Source organism: Rhinoraja longicauda, chromosome 5, assembly GCF_053455715.1.
Source record: "Rhinoraja longicauda isolate Sanriku21f chromosome 5, sRhiLon1.1, whole genome shotgun sequence".
Taxonomy (NCBI): Eukaryota; Metazoa; Chordata; class Chondrichthyes; order Rajiformes; family Arhynchobatidae; genus Rhinoraja; species Rhinoraja longicauda.
The window spans coordinates 4,797,596-4,818,025 of NC_135957.1; the positions used below are offsets into that span (position 1 = coordinate 4,797,596).

Consider the following 20,430-nt stretch of genomic DNA (forward strand, 5'->3'; position numbering starts at 1 on the left):
GGTGTAGGCAGGTAGTGAAGTGCTGAGAGTCTGTGTCAGTTGTCTTTCTTCGGTTTTGAACTTGCGCCTTTTTTTGGCAGGAGCGCTACCGACAGGATTGTAACCTTGCTGTCCAGCTGTTAAAGTGCAACAAATCTCATTTCAGGAACCACAAGTTTGCAGATGTAAGTATAATGGACACACTGTGATGGTGTGCATTCACGATCACATGAGTTCAGTCAGCTTGAGGTTATTGTACCATACTTTCTTTAAGATTGACAGTGATTAAACCGCTCCTGAACTTGGATCTATGATTTAAAATGTTTCTGATGCAAAGCTTTACATTATTGGCTGCAGACTCATAATTCCTGGAATCAGTTTGTGGATGAAATAGCACTCATTAGCCCAAGAATAAGCCACCTGCTTCATAAGTAAAGAAGATTGTATAACATTTTGTGCCAGTCCACCTTCCGGTCAAATTTCCATATGTTCCAATTCCCTAATTATCCAGCATTTTTTCAGTCTTCCACAATAGTTAATCATTCACAGACCATTGGGTACCGCAATTCAGAAAACATGTAACCTTTGCATATAGAAAATTTCACTCGCCTCAATCCTATTCTACTAATTCCATATCTTGACATAATGCCCATCTAATTATACTCTTGGCTAAATGAAACCAGCGCCTCTGTTGGAGGCTTGTACGTCTCAAAAACATTAATTTTCGTTCTTGAAGATCCCGTAGGATTAAAGTTAGTAAGAAATGTGAACTGAAGTCAGTTTAGTTATAATCATCTAATTTCCCTGTTCTTGGTCCCTCCATTAATTATCCTAAAGAGCACTCTTGATCTGGAGTTGGAGGTTCCAACCCCAGGGGCTTGGAGCCGAGTTACTGTCAACTGCTAATTCATGTAGATCTTTCTTGACAGTATTTATCCTCCACAACATCCACGACGTAAATCTAGTTCATTTTTGGAAAGATGCGTTCTCCTCATGATTAGAGTCTTTGCCATGCACAGTGTATATTATCTCATCAATGTTAGTGTGTCTCACAGACTGATTAGAAATTTTGCTGAAACTCTTTCCGAGAGATGCTTAGAAGCAGAAAAGATGATTCCTGCCCTGTTAATCATTGTCTCTCCACACTAAAATATCACTCCAATGTGGATAAGAGATCCTGATGCCCTGTATCTGGATGTATTTATTGCTAGGCTGCATTAGATATTCATAATTGAATATCTGCACATATTCCAAGCGCAGGCTCGGCGATCGTTTTGCTGAACACCTCCGCTCAGTCCGCTTGAACCTACCTGATCTCCCGGTTGCTAAACACTTTATCTACCACCCTCCCATTCTGACACTGACCTTTCTGTTCTGATCCATCTACACAAATTGGAGGAATAACACCTTATATTTTGCTTGGGCAGCTTACACCCCAGCGGTTTGAATATTGGCTTCTCTAACTTCAAGTAACCCTTGCTCTCCATCCCTCCCACCTTCCCAGTTCTCCGACCAGCCTGACGGTCCTCGATTACATTTTATCTCTGTTTGCTCTGTTGTTACCTTCTCTGAGCTAACAATGATCTATACTATATTTTTCTTGATCCCACCCCCTTTGTCTCATTTTCACACCTTTAACTTCCTTATCTCTGTATCTCCCTCTCACTGACTCACTGAAGAAGGGTGTCGACCCAAAAAATCACCCATTCCTTCATTCCAGAGATGCTGCCTGTCTCGCTGAGTTACTCCAGCACTTTGTGTCTATCTTCGGTTCCTCCCTACACATTTCTCGCATTTTGTGCTGCCTACTATGCTTCCAAGGCCAATCAGCTAAGGCCTGCTGGATCAGCAAGTTATTAACTATTTTAACTCGTCTTCCCATTCCCATACTGATCTTTCTGGCCTGGTCCAGCTCCGTTGCTGGAGTGAGGTTATACGCAAACTGGAGGAACAACACCTCGTATTTCGCTTGGGTAGCTTGTGACCCAATGGCATGAGCTTTGAATTCTCCAATTTTAGGTAATTGCATAACCCTCCTACACTCTTCTCCCAAATACTCCCAACCTATTCCCTCTCCAATGCTGAACGATCTCTCCTCAACAGGTGCCTTACCTTTGCACCTCTAGGTGAGTTCAGAACCTATCATGGTGTTGAGCTCTTCTTCCATCGTCTCTCCCCCCAGGCTATCTCTCTTACAAGGTGTCTGCGCTTCCCACTAATGCCCCCTTTGCTCGTCTCCAACATTCTTCCTCCTCCTGGACTCCCCCTAAGGGCCTCCAACCCTCTCTAGAACTTTTTATTTCCAACTGCCAGTGCGGCATCAACTAGCTTGACTTCACTCTCCTTACCTACTGCAATCTATCCCCTGTGTACATGCAGCCCTCAGTTCACTCAGTAACAATGCAAATATTGTTATTAAACTGCTGACAGGAGAGGCGCTGTTGGAATCTGGCAGGCTGACCTCTACCATGCTGAGGCCAGGCATCAGCTATTGGACACTGCACACCAGCCTCTTGACCATGACCCAATGGATGAACACCACAATATCATCTCATGGGCCTTTACCGATCTCATCACCTCTGACAATCTCCCACCACTGTTTCCAACGGAGATGACTCCTTTCTTTTGTACACTGGAGCTGCAGCTGGATCTCAGGATCATCTGGGAGGCTTCATAGTTAAGAGTTTTAGTGAGGCCAAGGTGCAGGCAGAGAGTAGGTAGGTGACAACCAGGGGAGGGAATATGCAGAGAATGCAGGAATCCCCTATGGCCATTCCCCTCGATTACAAATATACCCCTTTGGGTAGTGTGGGGCGGGGGGGTTGGGTTGACCATTCAAAGGAGAACAGCAACAGCATTCAGATCTGTGCCACCAGGACTGGCTCTGAGGCAAAGCAGGGAAGGGTGAAGTCGAACAAAGCGATGATAGAAGACTCATTTAAGGAGATAGATAGGAGATTCTATGGCTGCAAACAGGATTCGGGGATGATGTGTAGCCTTCTTAGTGCCAGATTGCAGGATGTCTCAGAACAGCTGTAGAACAAGGGGAGTGTGAGCAGCCAGGGTTCATGCACATTTGCACAAAATGACCTGGGTAGCAAAAGAGATGATGTCCTGTTAAGTGAATATAGGGGGTTAATCAAAAGGTTAAAAAGGAGGACTTCAAGTGTAATAATCTCCAGATTACTCCCTGTGCCACATGCTAGTGATGGTAGGAAAAGGCAGATGTGACAAATTAATGTGTGGTTTAGGGGTTGGTGCAGGCGGCAGAGATCAGATTATTGGACCATTTGGAGCAGAGGTGATAGATAAAAAGCTGGAGTAACAGAGGGTCAGACAGCCTCTCTGGAGAAAAGAGGCTTTTGGGTCGAGAACCTTCGTCAGTCTGAAGAGGGTCTCGACTCGAAACGTCACCTATTCCTTTTCTCCAGAGGTGTTGTCTGATCCACTGAGTTACTCCGGCTTTTTGTGTCCATCTTCGGTTTTAAACAACATCCTACACAGGGATAGAGGTGACCTGTACGAGCGATGCATTGCACTTGAATTGGAAGAGGGCCCATATCTTTGCGGCCAGGTGTGTAAGTGCTTTCAAGAATGGTTTAGACTTGATTGACAGGGGCCCAGGATTCGAAGAATTCGAGGCAGCTAGAAGTCGATACAAAAATCGATGACAGCAAGTTCAGTGGCCAGAGTAGGCAGGAGGATGGAAGGGAGTGAGAAAAGGCTGTTGGATTAAATTGAATTAATTTCAATACGAAGTGGCCTGACAGGTAAGGCGGTTAAACTCGCCATGAATAGTTACGTGGGACTTGAACGTTTTACCCTTCATAGATACCTGGGTAAGATAGGCTCAGGATTGGCAGCTCGATGTTCCAGGGTTTAGGTGCTACAGCCGAGATAGAAGTGGGGATAAAAGAGGAAAGTTGCTTTATTAATGAAGGAAAATATCAAGCTGTAGTCCAAGGTAACATTACTGAGGAATCATCCAGTGAGTCTAAATGGATGGAGCTGAAAAATCGTGATGATTGTCTTGTTGGGACAGTACTACAGGCCCTCAAATAGTCAACTGGAATTAGAATGCTGGGAAATTGCAGACAGATGCAAGATTGATAGGGTTGTCATAGTAGGGGATTTCCCCAAATAGACTGGGACTGTCATAGTGTCATGGGGTGGAATTTGTGAAGTGTGTTCAGGAAAGCTTCCTCAGGCAACATGTAGAGGGAAAATCGTGGCCTATGCTTCGGAAATAACACAGGGCAAGTTTCTGAAGTGTCAGTGGGCGAGCCTTTTGGGATCAGCGAACATATTTCTATTAGATTTAAAGTAGTTGTGATAAAGGATAGGGCTAGTACATGAGTCCAAGTTCAAAATTAGAAGTGAGGAAGAGAGAAAGCATGTTAATCTAAATAATAAAGGCAATAGGAAGAACAAAGGGAAGGTCTGTCGAAGTGTGAAATGATGGACAGTTAAGCCTGTGTAAAATACTGCTTATGTGAAGCCTGGCCATCTGGGATGACTGGCCTTCTGGGATGTGCTGAGCAGGCCAGAATATCCTGATGAAAAATATGGGAATGAAATGACACGTGGTGGGTCCAGTTACAAACAAAGAAAGAAGGAATGAAGAAGGGTCTTGACCCGAAACATCACCCATTCCTTCTCTCCAGAGATGCTGCCTGTCCCGCTGAGTTACTCCAGCTTTTTGTGTCTATCTTTGGTTTAAACCAGCATCTGCAGTTCCTTGTTACACAAACAAAGAAAGAATAAGTTGTATGGTGTTGGAGAGTTCAATTTTAAGTCGTGCAGGCTGCAACATGCCCAGATAAGAAATGACTCGTTCCATGAACTTGTGTTGGACTTTAACTGAATGTGGACTGAATGCTGCAGTTCCACAAAATGCTCTCCTAATCTGCATTTGGTTTCACCAATTCAAAGGAGGCTACATTGTGAACCCCTTTCTCACTTTGCCTGGCTTCCCTGGTCCTACTCACCAATCCCCATCACATAGCACCTTCCCATGCAACCGCAGAAAATGCAATAACTGTCCATTCACTTCAGTCCACAGGAATGAACCTGAGCTTCTATTTGCCTGCCACTGCAATTTACCATTCCACTCCCACTTTGATTTCTGGACTGTACTGTTAAAATAAGACCTAACGTAAACTCGAGAAACAATACTTGATTTTTTTGTAATGTATCAAATACCTCTTCCTTTTCAAGGATAGTTAATTCTGGATCTCCACTGTCCCCTTGCCTGAATTCTCCAACTGCAAAGTTCTTCATTGTAAAAACAATGACAGGTATTCATTTAAGACCTCGCCTATATTCTCTGACTCAGTGCAGACATTTCTTAACGGGCCCTTCCCTTTTTCTGATTACTTTCTTAACCTTTAGTACATACTTTTAGTATGCATAAATGCATTGGTCTCTCATCTTGTCCGCCAGTGCCATTTCCTGCCCTTTCTTTGCCCTCTTAATGTATTAGGTGTTCCTCCCTCTCCAATCACTCTTGCTTATAGTTCTGTATACATGGCGTGCCACTTTTTGTTTTCTTTTGACAACCCTTGATGTCTACTGATCTAGCCTCTTATGGAATAATGTTGGCCCTGGACATTCATGATTTAATTTTTGAATGCCTCAGTTACCTGCAAACAGCTGCTCCTTGTGCACTTTTCCAAATGCATTCTTAAAATATTGAAATCAAGCCTTCCAATTTAGAATGATAATTTCCAGTCTATCCATGAGCTTCATAACTGTAAAACACATAATTAGAGTCACCGTTCTCAATGCTTTTGCACTACATTCCAACCGCTTACCAGGCTATATTTCCACAAAATATCCCTCTTGTCAACATTCTGGCTCAGATCTCTGGATGTATTTTTAAAAAATTACAATGCTGCGTCCTTCTGGAAGTCATTCATTCTAAAGCATTCAAAATTGCATTTTGGGACGTCGAACAAGGGCAGGACCAACACAGTAAATGGAAAGCCTCTGGGTAGTGTTGTAGAGCAGAGGGATCTAGGAGTACAGGGGCATGGTTCCTTGAAGGTTGAGTCGCAGGTAGACAAGGTGGTCAAAAAGGCTTTTGGCCTTCATCAGTCAGAGTATTGAGTATAGAAGTTGGGAGGTCATGTATAAGAATTTGGTGAGACCACATTTAGAATATTGTGTTCAGTTCTGGGCACCATGTTATAGGAAAAATATTGTCAAGCTTGAATGGGTTCAGAAAAGATTTACGAGGATGTTGCAGGACTAGAGGGTGTGAGCTATAGGGAGAGGTTGAGTAAGCTGGGTCTCCATTCCATGGAATGCAGGAGGATAAGGGGTGATCTTATAGTTATATAAGATCATGAGAGGAATAGATCGGGTAGATGCACAGAGTAGGGGAATTGAGGACCAGAGGACATAGGTTCAAGGTGAAGGGGAAATGATTTAATAGGATTCCGAGGGTGACTTTCTCACACAAAGGGGTGGTGGATGTATGGAACAAGCTGCCAGAGGAGGTAGTTGAGCCTGGAACTATCCCATCATTTAAGCAACAGTTAGACAGGTATATGGATAGGACAGGTTTGGAGGGATATGGACCAAACGCATGCAAGTGGGACTAGCATAGCTGGGACATTGTTGGCCGGTGTGGGTGAGTTGGGCCGAAGGGCCTGTTTCCACACTGTATCACTCTGACTATCTGACACACATTAGAGACAATTTACAATTTTACCAAGCCAATTAACCTACAAACCGATTTATTCACAAAATGCTGGAGTAACTCAGCAGGTCAGGCAGCATTTCGGGAGAGAAGGAATGGGTGACGTTTCGGGTCGAGACCCTTCTGCAAACCAGTAGGTCTTTGGAGTATGGGAGGAAACCGGAGCACCCAGAGAAAACCCACGATGGTCACAGGGAGAATGTACAAACTCCATGCAGACAGCACCCGTAGTCAGGATAGAACCCGGGTCCCTGGCACAACTATACTGCTTAGAGAAAATAAATGGACAAAAGGTTACACGTGGAAAGTCTAAGGATGTGTACTTCAGTTAAAGAAATCAAAAGGCAGATTTCGGGGAAAAAACCTACTAATGAGTACCCAAGGATCTATGTGTTCTTGTGCCAGTTCTAGGGACCCCTCAGGAATCAAAGCGGTCAACTTTGTGTGGAGCCTCAGCAGATGAGCAAGGTCCTAATAAGTATTTCTCTTCTGTATATACCAAAGAGAAAGAAAGGGTTACAGAGGATCTTGGGGCAGTCAACGAAAGTGTCGAGAGCAGTCCGTATTAAGGTCAAAGAGGTGCTGAAGGTACTATTGTGCATGAAGGTAGACAAATCTCCAGGGCCTTATCAGATAAATCCGAGGACAAATCTCCAGGGCCTTACAGATATATCCGAGGACATTGTGGAAAACCAGAGAGGAAATTGTCATCTTGAAATATAGGAGAGGTGACGGAAGGTCCCCAACAGCATACAAGGTCCTTGTACAATATCTGTCCTTAACACAATACCAGGACATTATCGATCATCTGCCCTCAACATCTGTCCTTGACACAACTAGAAGTCCTTGTCCAACATTTGTTCACAACAGCATACCAGGTCCTTGTCCTCGACCCAATTCCTGTTCCACATTTGCCTTTGACAGTACACCAGCTCCTTGTCTAATGTCTACCTCAACAATGGGTTTTTGTCTAATGTTCGTTCTCAATGCAACTCTGGTTCTTAGGCCTTGCATCTGTCCTCAACACAATACCCGATCCTTGTCCAGCTGCTGTCCTCAACACAATTCTGGGTCTTGGTCCCGCATCTCTACTCAATGGAATATGGATCCACCCACTACGTGTACTTCCTCTATTACTGGATTCAACTCCTTCATCTCCCATACAAACAATAATGTATCTCACCTACTTATGCCCTTAGTTACAGTACTGAGATACAGTACAATACCAAGCCAAAGATCTATCCCCAAAACACAGTAGGCTACATACACTTCAAATCATAGACCCACTATCCTGGCAGTCAGTTAGAATAAGGACATTTCGTGTTGATGTCATCAGTGTTGAATTCGGCAAATGCCAATATATTTGTTGCAATTCTAATTGTTTGGAATGCTCATTGAGATGCAGAAAGAGATTTCTTGTATCTGAAAGTCACTGAAATGAACACTGCAATTCTTATTTACATGATTGTGCTTTCTTAAGCTGCTTTCCTTGTGTGAAAAATTAAGCCACAAGATTGGTTAAAGTGGGAGTTCTGTTTTATTTGCAGCTTCCTTTTGTACTTCAAGAGATGGTGAACAAGCATCTGGAATCCAGTGAAGATTTCCAACCTGGGCGTGAATCGATCTCTACTCTTAGTTCTTCGGACGTTGTGCCAACATCAGTCATTGCTAGAGTGTTGGAAAAGCCCGAGCCACTGATCCTGAACTCGGCAAAGTCCAGCAACAGCAATCAGCCAATGGCAGAGGATGTCTTTGTTCATGTGGATATGAGTGGCAGTACAAATGGAGTCAAAAGTACAGGAAAAGAGGGAGGTCAAGACATGACCGAGGCAGTTATGCCCCAAAATGGGATGTGTAGGCGGCAGATATGTTCAGACAACACATCAGACGAGACACCCACCTTTGAGAGGCTAAACCCATATCCTACTCCACCTCAGAACTTTTTCCCTGGCCGCAAAGCTGTCATTGAATTCTCTTCTGATGATAAGGTTAAAATTCCAAAGAACAGTCCCTTACCCAACTGTACATATGCTACCAGACAAGCCATATCGCTCAGTTTGGTCCAGGGGGAGGAGGATGGGCTGGAGCGACAGCGAACTGTACCCAGCAGTCCCTCATCGGACGGGAGGAAGTCAGCGCAGGTTACCAGACAGTACCAGTCACCAAGGTCAGACACACCCAGAAGGCCGGGCAATCAGTTTCAATCAGCTCAGTCAAGCCCTTTCAATAGTCCACCCCAAATGTCAAGTGCATTTGCTAGCTCAACAAGTTCAGAAGAAGACCTCGCAAACCTGCAGCGAATGTTTGTGGAGAAGGTAGCACCTGTTTCTGAAGGGGTTATTGCCCATCGCACATCCTTCAGTAATGAAATAGTCCAAGAATTGCAGAATAGTTTAGGCAACAAAATTGCCATGGGTGAGAGGAGACTAGCTTATTCAGATGGAGAAGAATCTGCCCAGAGTTGCAGTTGGACAATGAGCAGAGATTCCAGCCTGGACACAGACAGCACAGATTCTAAATTACGGAAAAGCAAGCATATGCTTGATTACGGGAGCGAATTTTCTCGGGAAGAAGGAGAGCAGCTGCTTCACACTGCAGATGTTGAAGGAGATCAGCTGGATGTACAGTGTAGTCCAGTGCAGATGCACAAAGAATACATGGATACCGTCTCTGGGAACAGCTTGGTAGAAGAACGAGAAGTTCTACTCTATGAAAGCGAGACCTCTGTGCAGGATGATCTGGAAGAGATTGGAGACAAACCATCAATAGCTTTAGGGAACCGACAGAAGAGTCCAAAAAGGATGGGTGTCCATCACTTATTACGAAAGGACAGTTTAGTTAGGGCACAGGAGCAGGGCACCCTTCTGGACTAGACCTTTGAGGTGCTATGTGCATTGTAGTAAATGGCTGCCATGCAAAATGTCACTCAGCAAAAAAAAAGAATTTCAAACTTTTTTAGTGCTTGTAGAAATCCACAGATCGTCTCCTAGGAAGATGGTCAAAGGCAAACTAATCAACATGTGCAGTTTAGTGAATCTGAGTTCAAAAGGCAATACTTCAGGATTTTCTAAGAAAATCATTTTGTACTGAAATAAATCATTGCAGAATGGAACTCAGATTCCAGAAGAGTATCCATGCTGGATGATGGCAGGTAATTTCTCAGCATGTCTTGTGTTTTTACTTTGGTTTTTATGTCTATCTGTACTTAATGTCTTGTCTCCCATGCATGCTTTAAGAGCAATGCGAGTGATTGAATATTTTACAATCATAGTTTGGTTGACATTAAGTTTACATTGATCTCTTAAAAATGCCAGGTGTAGGCTTTATTTCAAAGTTGTAGCAGACACCAGTTGGGTTTAATTTGGATGCAAACTTGAATATTCAGACCATTTTGTAGTGTTTGTAATTTCCCTGCCCGCTGCATTATAATATTATGTGAATCAGTCATTCACATGTTTGACTCATTGTCACCACTAATCTCATAGGTGCCCAATTTAGTCCACATTGAAAAAAAACTGACAGTAGATTAGTTTTTTTGTTGTTTGTTTTTCTGCCAATAATTGTTTATTAAATGCTTCAACAACACCTTGAATACAAATAATATGCAGCGGTGCTTGACAGAGACAAGTACAACTCTTCAGATACTCATGGTACAAACGTTTAAAAATTCCAGATTGCCGTCAAACATAGTGCCTGCAACCCAATAAACAGGTAAACCTTTTCCAAAATATTACCACATATTCGCACTGCTACTGCCCGGGCAGGTAATCCAAGATTGGTTGAATCTGGATTAATACCATGAGGAAATGGAAAGTTCCCAAGGTTTGCAGCCTCGACTGCAAAACAGGGATGGTGGAAAGATATTTTAAAGCTCTCTGATTGCAGACTGACTCCTCTGTTGATCAACTGTAGAGAAATGAAATTTACAGCTCTTATGTGGTGTGAAACCATTTTCCAGCCATCAAAGCAGAGCCTCCAACATCTACAGTGCCCTAACCCATCCCAGAGGTTGCTACCTCTGTGGTTTGATTTTGTGGGGTAAAATGAACTACCATTCAACAACTACCATTTCATTATTTTGTAGACAGAAGAGACTGCAGATGCTGGAATCTGAACTTTTTTTAAAACAAGCTGTTGGAGGAACTCCAGGTCAAGTAGCATCTATTTCAGGACTTGTCCAGGTGACCTGAAAATCTGTCTGTCGATTTCCTTCCACAGTTGTCTGTACCATTGTCTGTGCACATTGCCACTGAGTCCTCCAGTGACTATTAATTTCCCTTTTTTACCACCACATTGACCCAGGGTGTTTATGTTCAATATTGAAATACAGATAAATGCTTTTGTAAATGGAACCAGATTTATTTTGCTGCCATTCTTTTAAACTTATTTTAAAATATCCAGCCCTCAGTGACACGCACGGTTGTATTAATCCTCCCTGTTCACATCTGCTGATATGGGAAATGACCTCTTTAGCTTATTTCATGACAGTATTCCATGTCTCAAGTTTTAAAAAGTGAAACAAAATTAAGTATTAACGGTCGTTGTCTTTTCGGTAGTTAATGTTGAGGTGGTAAACTTTCAGAGCTGGTTAAGTGCAGAGTACACTCTTGTAATTAAGCAAGATCTATAGTATTATAAAATGAGCATAAACTGCCAAATTTAGCAATGGGTCACAAAGTAAAATTTGTTTCACCATTTCTATTGGTTTCTGCTGCAAATGTTGAATTTGCCAAGACCACTCGGGCACTCCCACAAGATAACATACACTCCAACCAAACACACAAATGTTAAAATGCTGCTGGCAATTCTCCCTCCCCAGGTGGTGCGCCACAGTCCTGCAAATGGTAACATGCTCTCAGGAGCACTCTCAAACAGTAGCACACTCCCAGGAACCCAGCAAACAGGAACAACCTCCTGGGAACTTCCAACAAATGATAATGCAATCGTAGGAACCCTGCAATTTGCAACATACTCCGGGGAACACCCTCAAATGATAAGACTCCTGGGATCCCTACAAATGGTAACACATCCCAGGAACATCCTCAAACGGTAGCTCAGATTCTTGGGAAAATACACTCTCAGGAATCCCACTGCTGGTAACACATTCCAAATAATCGCACACATTGGAATAACTACATAAGATAACGATTCTGGGGGAAACATACGCCTGGGGCACACACAAATAATAAAAAACACTCTTAACTGGTGGCTCCTCAAATAATGCAGGTTCTATTTCCCCCCTCCCCCCTTTTGGACTTATAGAGTCATACGACTCAGTTAGAATATTGACTTGCTTGAATGTAAAACTATTGTGTAATCAAATCGTAAGCTGGTAGTTTGGGCCAGACAACTGAGTTTGCCCGATGTTTGGAATTTTAATTTTTACTAATCAGTAATTTTATCTTTTTTTTGGCATGGGGTTTTCCTCCGTGAAATTTTCCTCTTGCAAGTTTAAATTTTAAAGAAATGGTAAGTTTGCATAAGGCTTGCAAACTTGGCTCGAAGGCAGTTATTTCATGCAATCTTGCTTTGGTTTACTGCAGGTGACAATATGAAAGTTGGGCTTCACAGTAATAAAAGTAGATAACAAGGGTCTTACAACCATCTTCAACAACACCTTGACTGGTGGGATATGGACACTCAGTTTTCTCAGTCAGGTTTGTAAATTCATAATATATAAAAACAAAATACTCTAGGCATCTGGCATAAAAATAGAGAATACTGGAAATAGCAGGTCAGAAAGCATCTATGGAGTGAAAGAATTTATAGCTTCAGATTGATAACTTTTTCCAGTCTGGAAAATGTTCAACAAATTCTATCATTCTTCAAATGCGAAAAATGACTGCAATTGTGTAACATCAGTATACATTTGTCTTCCAGTTTTCCACCACACTGGACACAGATGAACTATGGGGTTGGGATTAGACTTTATGTAATGAACTCAGGCCAAGTGATGGGCCTGCTGATTGAGGACTGTGCACTGATTTAAGCACAGTATCAAGCTGCTTCATAACATCCACATACTCTTATTTCATAGCCAATGGGTCTGCTTTTGATTAGTTTGCACCATGTCTTATGAGCTAGAGCACATTTTCCCAGCTTTCAGCATCGGTGTTGCTATCTTTTCAGCTTTTCTGCCAATCCTTGGAGAACATCTAAAAGGCAAGATATCAACTAAGTTGTTTTTCTCCATGACACTAAAAATGTGTATGCCCAAGCATCAGAGGATTGTATATCTGGGATTTTATCTTGGCTGTTTTATAACCTCTTTAGTGATCTGAGTACCCTTTAGTATTTTAATACGCTTAATCATGGCCTGGACGTCTCAGGACCACAGCTCCATAGACCTTTTGCATGATATTTAAACTGACAAGCTTATCAGTGGTCCCATATTTCATAGAGTGCTTCCCAAGTAGATACATTCATTTGGTTTGCAAAGATATAACAGATAGGACATAAAGTTTAGTTGCTACAGCAATGCAATCTGTGTCTTCCCAGGAACACTGCTCTCCAAACAGCAGAGAAAATCTGCAAGGAATTTAGTCTTAGGCTGTAGTCTCTTATGGTTGAACTGCTTTATATTAGCTCTAAACCAGATCTATGTCCCAATTCAAAGAGGGGCATATCTGGGAATTCTGTATTGAAGCTGCTTGTCTTGATTTACCACGTGACTGCAAGTTTCATCATCCTTCAAGATATTATGTAAGCAGTAATATCTTCATGAAATTGTTTGATTACCTGGATGAATTTTTCTGGCCAATTGGAAAATGAGAATCATCTGCAGACTCTACCTACTCTCTGTGTCAAGGTCAGGTCAGCCAAGGCTCAGTACAGTTTAGTTTCTTCTGCTCTTTATCGAGAGTTATCTGGATGCAAAAATCTAGTGTATTTTACCTCAACTGGATCAGAAATTAAATAGACTGGTAAGAAATCAGAATTTGTGTTTTGTGTGAAATGATTTAATTGATAGACAGTTTTCATTTTCCTCTTGTGAGAGTCATCAATGTGCTGTTTTTGTTTTTTTTAATCCCCCCTATTTGTAAAACACTGTCATATCATGTATGAGATAATCATGATCGACCTTGTATATTTCTGCAGGGATTATGTTAGAAGCAGGTGCTTTTTCATCGGACCCCACTGCGGACAGTGTTTTCTTAGAATAGTATGTTCACTGATGAGAACAGTTGAACTGAGCTTGTTCTTCCGCAGGAATTCTGACAGGTGATCCCACGTTCATTTCCTTTTTTGATCAGTCCATCGTTCAAGCATCTGGTGTTCCCCAGGCGAGGGTAGATCTAGCTGAGCAGTGCTTTATGCATGATCAAGCTGCTTTATGACACGTTGATTTTGAATTTGCTGAAAATCCCAGTTTTGGGGACTTGGTCTGTGATCTCCAATGGATTTGACCTGGACAGTGAATGGATGAGATGTTGGTCTGAGCCATTCTGCTTTTGACTCTGACTTGGTGAATGTGGACTTTCTGCTAGAATCTATCAATGCTAGTGTTGCCGCAGTACTGTACCTGTAGCCTTAGTGAAACTGATATTATGTTCAGCGTGTTTCTTCAGGTGAACATAGCCAACTAAATTTATCAAGAGATATTAGTCTATTTGTCTTTGATACCTTGGTATCATTGTATGATCCTCTCCTCGTATTTCAACTGAGTTGATTAGAATTGGTACACATGCGCTGATGAATGTAGCATGAGGTTCCAGTAGGAGGTTAACTCAAGGTCAGGAGACGGTCATTATTTCCTTGAAAGAAACTTCCCAGCTCATCGACAATGTTTGACATGACAACAAAACCAGTAGCGGACCCCAAATTCACCATCAGCATGATCACCACAAAAAACAAATAACCAGCTCCTGGGTCACCAACAGATTTTCAGATCCAGGAAAAAGGTAGAGGTGGGATAAGGAGATAGAAGGTAAAAAATGCTCAGTCAAAAGGTAAAGGGGGGAGAGGTTAAACAACAAAGAGATGATGGAGCAAATCAGGACACCAGTGTAAAAAGGGACACCAGTGGAACAGAATACATAAATTAAATGTCAGAATTTTGTCATTCACCATTGTTGAATTATTGACATCGGTTCAGTCGGGTAAGCTGTAATGTGCCTGATTGGGCAATTGGCCCTCGCTTGTCACTGCATTGCACTTGCTTTCCTTAGATCCGTACAAGTGGTAAAAGGCAAATTGGAAAGTGAATGGAGAATTAAAGTGATGGGTGCCCAGAAACTAGGTATTGAGTATACATTCTGTGGGAATACTTCCAAACTGGTTAAACCACCCAATCACGTTTGGTCTTCCTATTGTTGAGGACCCCGCATTGAGAGTGAACAATGCAGAAGTAATGTACTGTTTCACTAAAAAAGAGTGAATGTATTCTTGATCGATGGCAAGGAAAGTTTTTTTTAAAACCTGTTGCCTTTCCTGCAACTGCACCAAAAGGAGATGACTGTTGATGAAATTGAGTTTTGGAGCAGTGTTGGAACATAAAACAGTATAAGCAATGGAGAGGCAACAACGTCTATACCAACCATGGTGCTAATGTAAACTGCACATCTATGTCCATCAATTCCCTGCTTATTCATGTGTCTTAAATGTTGCTATCGCATCTGCTTCCACAACCTTGTCTGACAGAACTTTCCAGACACCCATCATTTGCTGTGTAACAGAAAAAATCTGCTGTGAGGTGTGTACTGCCTCCTTCCACTTGCCCTGCCCCACATCACTGTGTGTGTGTCTGCTTCGTCTTCCCCCATTGCAGCTAGTCGCTCTATTCTGTGTCCTCTACTATCCAACTCTGAAAGCTCGGTGCTGCTGTTCTCCATGCACACACTCTTCACTATTGATCCCTCGCATGCTCTGTGTTAAAGTGATAGGGTGTGGGCATTCTGCATGGTCCATTCCTGTTAACAAATCTTCACCCTCGGCTTTGCCAGTTGCGTAAGGCACTGAGGTTACTAAATATGAGTAAGAAGCTTGGCAGTATGTTACCTCCTCGACTCTCAATATTTTATCACCAGCAATAACACTAGTAATATACTTCTCAATGATTGTATTCAGCAGGGCCGAGTACAGGACAAGCCTTGCCTCCGGTCTGAGAAACGTCATCATTGTAGAGCATTGTGGGAAGATGATGTATCATTGGAAATTGATAGTCGATCTCAAGGTTGCTGTTCACGTCAGAATCGTTCTTTATTTTCAATCCAACTACCAGCACTGAGGATTCGCTGGTAAAGAGAGCAGATTAGACCTCAACTGGGAAGTAAAAGTATCCTTTGATTTTTCAGCTTATTTCCATTTATCGCAATGTAGTTTGTGTTGAAGTAATTCAGCCAGGAACTCTAATTTAAAAAAATTACAATAGTCAATTAAGTTAATATTTTATTATGTTTCAATTCAGTGTTGCTTGGGACAGGGACCAGAGTTCACTGCATAAGTACGAATGTTCTGTCATCAATTCCTCTCAACAGCCTGCACTGCTGAGATTCACAGCATCTGTCCATCAATAAAATCAATGGAAAGGAAATTCTTGGTAAAGGGTCACACAGCCCACATCAGTGAGACTCCAGGTGTGACACTGACACAAATACATTCCACACGGGTGTGACACTGACACTAATACAGCCCACACCAGTGTGGCACTGACACTAATACACCCACACCAGCGTGGCACTGACACTAATACACCCACACCTGTGTGACACTGACACTAATACACCCACACCTGTGTGACACTGACACTAATACACCCACACCTGTGTGACACACACTACAACCCACACCAGTGCGACACTGACACTAATACACCCACACCTGTGTGACACTGACACTACAACCCACACCAGTGTGACACTGACACTAATACAGCCCACACCAGTGTGACACTGACGCTAACAGGCTTATGTGGAACTGTGATTGACCACAGGATGTTTCACTGATACCCATTCTGCCTTAAAGCAAAGCAGTTTCTCAGTGTTGTAAACCATCAGCTCTGCACCTAGCTCCTGCTTGTCCTCCTTCAGCACCAACTCGTACATCAGTCCTATTTTAGTGAGGTTTATTTTTTAAATGACTGAAATGGTGTCAGGAGGTGCAGTCCTCACTAGTTTCCTGGTTTCACCTCTCCATGCCGACTATTCATTGACTGATGGCAGCGGAACCTGCTGACACGGGTGGTGAGGTGGACATTGCTGTTATATCTGAGCGAGGTTGATTAAGTCGAGGAGAAAATGGAATAGAGGGATTACTTGAAGAGATTGATGAAGGATTATGTTTATAATGGCCTCTTTGCACATTTGATTGCATTTGATGATGGCTCTGCAGTCGGATTTTCAACACTGCTGCTGAGGACCTCTGGTAGCAACAGGTGGAATGAAAGGTGCCCCAGCAGAAGATATTGATTAGAAACAAGGAACTGTACATGCGGGTTTACAGAGAAAGACACAAAGTGCTGGAGTAATTCAGTAGGTTAGGCAGCATCTCTGGAGAACATGGATAAGTGATGTTTCAAGTCGGGATCCTTCTTCAGACTGATTGTTGATGGGGAGGAGAGAGAGTAGGAACTGGTAATAAGTTGATACAGGTGAAGGTTTTTTTTGATAAGCTGATAGTTGGACAAAGGCCAGAGATGAAAAGACAGAAGGTATAAGACAAAAGGATTGAAGAGTTGCGAAATGTGAAGCTAAAGGAAGGAATGTAGTTGGAAGTACATGGAAGGGGAGAAATGGATGCGAGTTCCCGGGGGGGGGGGGGGTGAGAGAAGAAAGACGAGGAGGGTATGTGGGACAAGGGAGGGGTAGAAATGATCTAAAATTGGAAAATGTAATGTTCATACGGATGGTTCTAGGCTAATTAAGTTTAGTTTATTATTGTCACATGTACAGTGAAAAGCTTTGGATGCTATCTAGTCAAAGAAAAGACGACATGACATAATCAAGTCGTCCGGATAAAGGGTACTACATTTAGTGCAAGATATAATGTTGAAGTCCGATTAAAGATAGTTCAAAGGTCTCTCATGAAGTAAAGGGAAGTCAAGACCGCAATCTAGTTGATGAGAGATCATTCATTTGCTTGATAACAACCGGGAAGAAACTGTTCCTGAATCTGGATGTATGCGTTTTCAAACTTCTGTAGCTCTTGCCCAGTGGGAGAGGGGAGAAGAGGGAGTGCCCGGTGAGACTGGTCCTTGATTATGCTGGTGGCCTTGCCAATGAAGGCGCGAAGTGTGGATGAAGTCAATGGAAGGAAGGCTGTACGGTGTGATGGTTTGGGCCACATCCACACTTCTCTGCAATTTCTTAGAGTTTTGGATGGGGCTATTCCCAAACCAGGCCATTACGCACCCAGATTAGATGCTTTCTCTGGTGCATCTGTATAAGTTGGTGAGGGTTGTTAGGATATGCCGAACTTCCTAAACCTTCTAAGGAATATGAGGTGCTGTACCTCCATTTCGTACTGTTGGGTTGGAAGCTACTCGTGGAATATGATGTATTGTTCCTCCAAGAAACATCATTGTGTATTCCATCTTTTAGAGCACCTCCTTTTCCAGCTTTCATAAACCCCCCCCTCCACACAAACTATCTGAAGAAGGCTCCCAACCCAAAATGTTACCTAGCCATGTTCTCCAGAGATGCTGTCTGTCCCAAGTTTATTGTTCAGGATATTGCTTCCTGGACACGACTGAGCTGCCACAGCAAAGTTCCCTTCCAAATCTACTCCTTGAATGATACTCCTGGCTGGGTGTGTCTCTCCGCTCATTGATGAATGAATTTTGCAAGCAGGTCGAGAAATGGTTGGCTGTTTCTTGCATCGGCTGATGTCTGCATTTGTTTCAAACATGTCAGGATAGCACAAGTGACTCAGGTTAACGAAATAGCCCCCAGAAATACTGGGAAAATCGACTGAGCTCAATGTAGTGAAGTGTTGAATTATACCATATTTTGCTAGCTTCCAACTTTCCTGTGAAGTATTTGATGTCAGCCATTCACATTCTATTCGTATTCCTGGGTATGCTATGTCTAAGGCAGGCCATAGTGTCCATAGCGTTCGTGTGAATCCAGAGTGTGAAAACAGCAGGGTGATTGGACGAACCTTTGTTCACAACTCTCAGAATCTTACAATGAGGTCCTGATGAATAAAAGCTTTCAGTATTGCATTGTTGGCCATGAGTCCAGTACAAACTCCGGCTGGACAAATACGATGGAGAACTGAGGGAGCTGGAGTGACTGAAATTTCAGGTGTGCACATTTCTGTAAAATGCAGTGTACTCTCATCTGCACCTCCTCACATCTGTATCTTGCCTGTGCTTGGATTAATCATGATTATCCATTGTGTCCTGTGGTATAATATCCTGTAATCATAGTGACATTAATGGCATGTTTCATTGTGTAGGAGTGTGGACTGCTTAGAATTAACTCTCCAGCACAATTATGGATGGGCTAAATTAGTACTTGTTCATGGAACCATGAACAGTCATGATAAACTGGTTTCAATTCTCGGTTTTGTCTAAACTCAAACTTTGTATCTACAAACGTTACATTTAATCTGGAACGTGGGTTACTGCTTTGTCTGCAAATATTCTATAGTTGTGGAGCAAAATGTTTATACAAAACAATCTAACCACATTGAGCTGGCCTTGACTGAAAGAACAAGGATGAAACATTACTCCTTGAGCTTCTCAAATACAGGAGTCAGCTCTGGCAGGAGATGGGGTAACTCCTTCAGTTAGCTTTCCTTACCAATCAGTGGGTTGACTTCAAGCAGTGATTTAGGCCGTTTGAAAACCATTACCTTTTTTCAAGAAATGACAGCTTCTCTGGGCCCACTTTCCTTATTCACTTCACTGAATTTCAAAATAGCATTGGCTAGTGAATGTACACTATGTATCCCAAGCTCGACACTACATTCCCTCAGCCATGCTGGAAGAACTGCTTCCTTCACAACTTTGGGAAATAAATAATTTTTTATTAGCTTCAAAGCTATGTTAATGAGTTGCATTTTAAATTAAATTGAAGGCCTGTGATCTGTTTGCACATTCACTTGCATCTTACTTGAACTGACTTATTCATTGATTGTTGCAAATCCTGATTCTGTCTGTACCTCTCTCAGTTGAAAGCGGTGAGCCTGAACCTTTTGAGTGCTTCCAATCTATTTCACTCATCCCTCAGGGATGTAGAATGTTGCAGTAATTCATCTGTGTCCATGTACAAGACTGTTAAATTTTACTAATTTTATTTTCTCAATTTGTAAAACTGAACTGATGTATATTTTAAACAAAATAAAGTATTTTAAAATTAGTTCTTATTAAACTGCTTCTCTTTTACACGGTGTAGATTGTATATTCAATCTCGAGATATTAGCGTGTCGATTGAAGGAGTTAAGCGTTCCATTGCAATTTCCTGTTCAATATCCAAACTCAGCAGCTCGGGTGTACTGTGGCAGGGTATGCTTAAAATGAAAGATGATCTAATTCAGTTGCAGGGAGATGCTAAATCAAGAATTCTTCCCAAAGGCTATAATCCATTACCCTTCACTGCCACATGAGGAACTTTTCACAAAGGCTGATCATCTCCTATAACATATAACATATAACATATAACAACTACAGCATGGAAACAGGCCTGTCCGGCCCTACCAGTCCACGCCGACCATTCTCCCTGACCTAGTCTCATCTACCTGCACTCAGACCATAACCCTCTAATCCCCTCTTATCCATATACCTATCCAATTTACTCTTAAATAAT

The 20,430-nt window shown here is 42.4% G+C and overlaps 1 protein-coding gene across 4 annotated transcripts in view; it reads left to right on the forward strand.

Annotated features, from left to right (window-relative positions):
* The window catches only part of tjap1 (tight junction associated protein 1 (peripheral)), a 106,693-nt gene extending 89,277 nt beyond the window's left edge, over positions 1 to 17,416 (forward strand). For all 4 annotated transcript variants that reach the window (XM_078398807.1, XM_078398809.1, XM_078398808.1 and 1 more), the window contains 2 exons: positions 81 to 164; positions 8,230 to 17,416. In XM_078398807.1, coding sequence (XP_078254933.1) covers positions 81 to 164; positions 8,230 to 9,555 — 1,410 coding nt within the window. In that variant the 3' untranslated portion in view covers positions 9,556 to 17,416. The remainder of the gene's footprint in view (positions 1 to 80; positions 165 to 8,229) is intronic.
* The last annotated feature ends 3,014 nt before the right edge of the window (positions 17,417 to 20,430 follow it).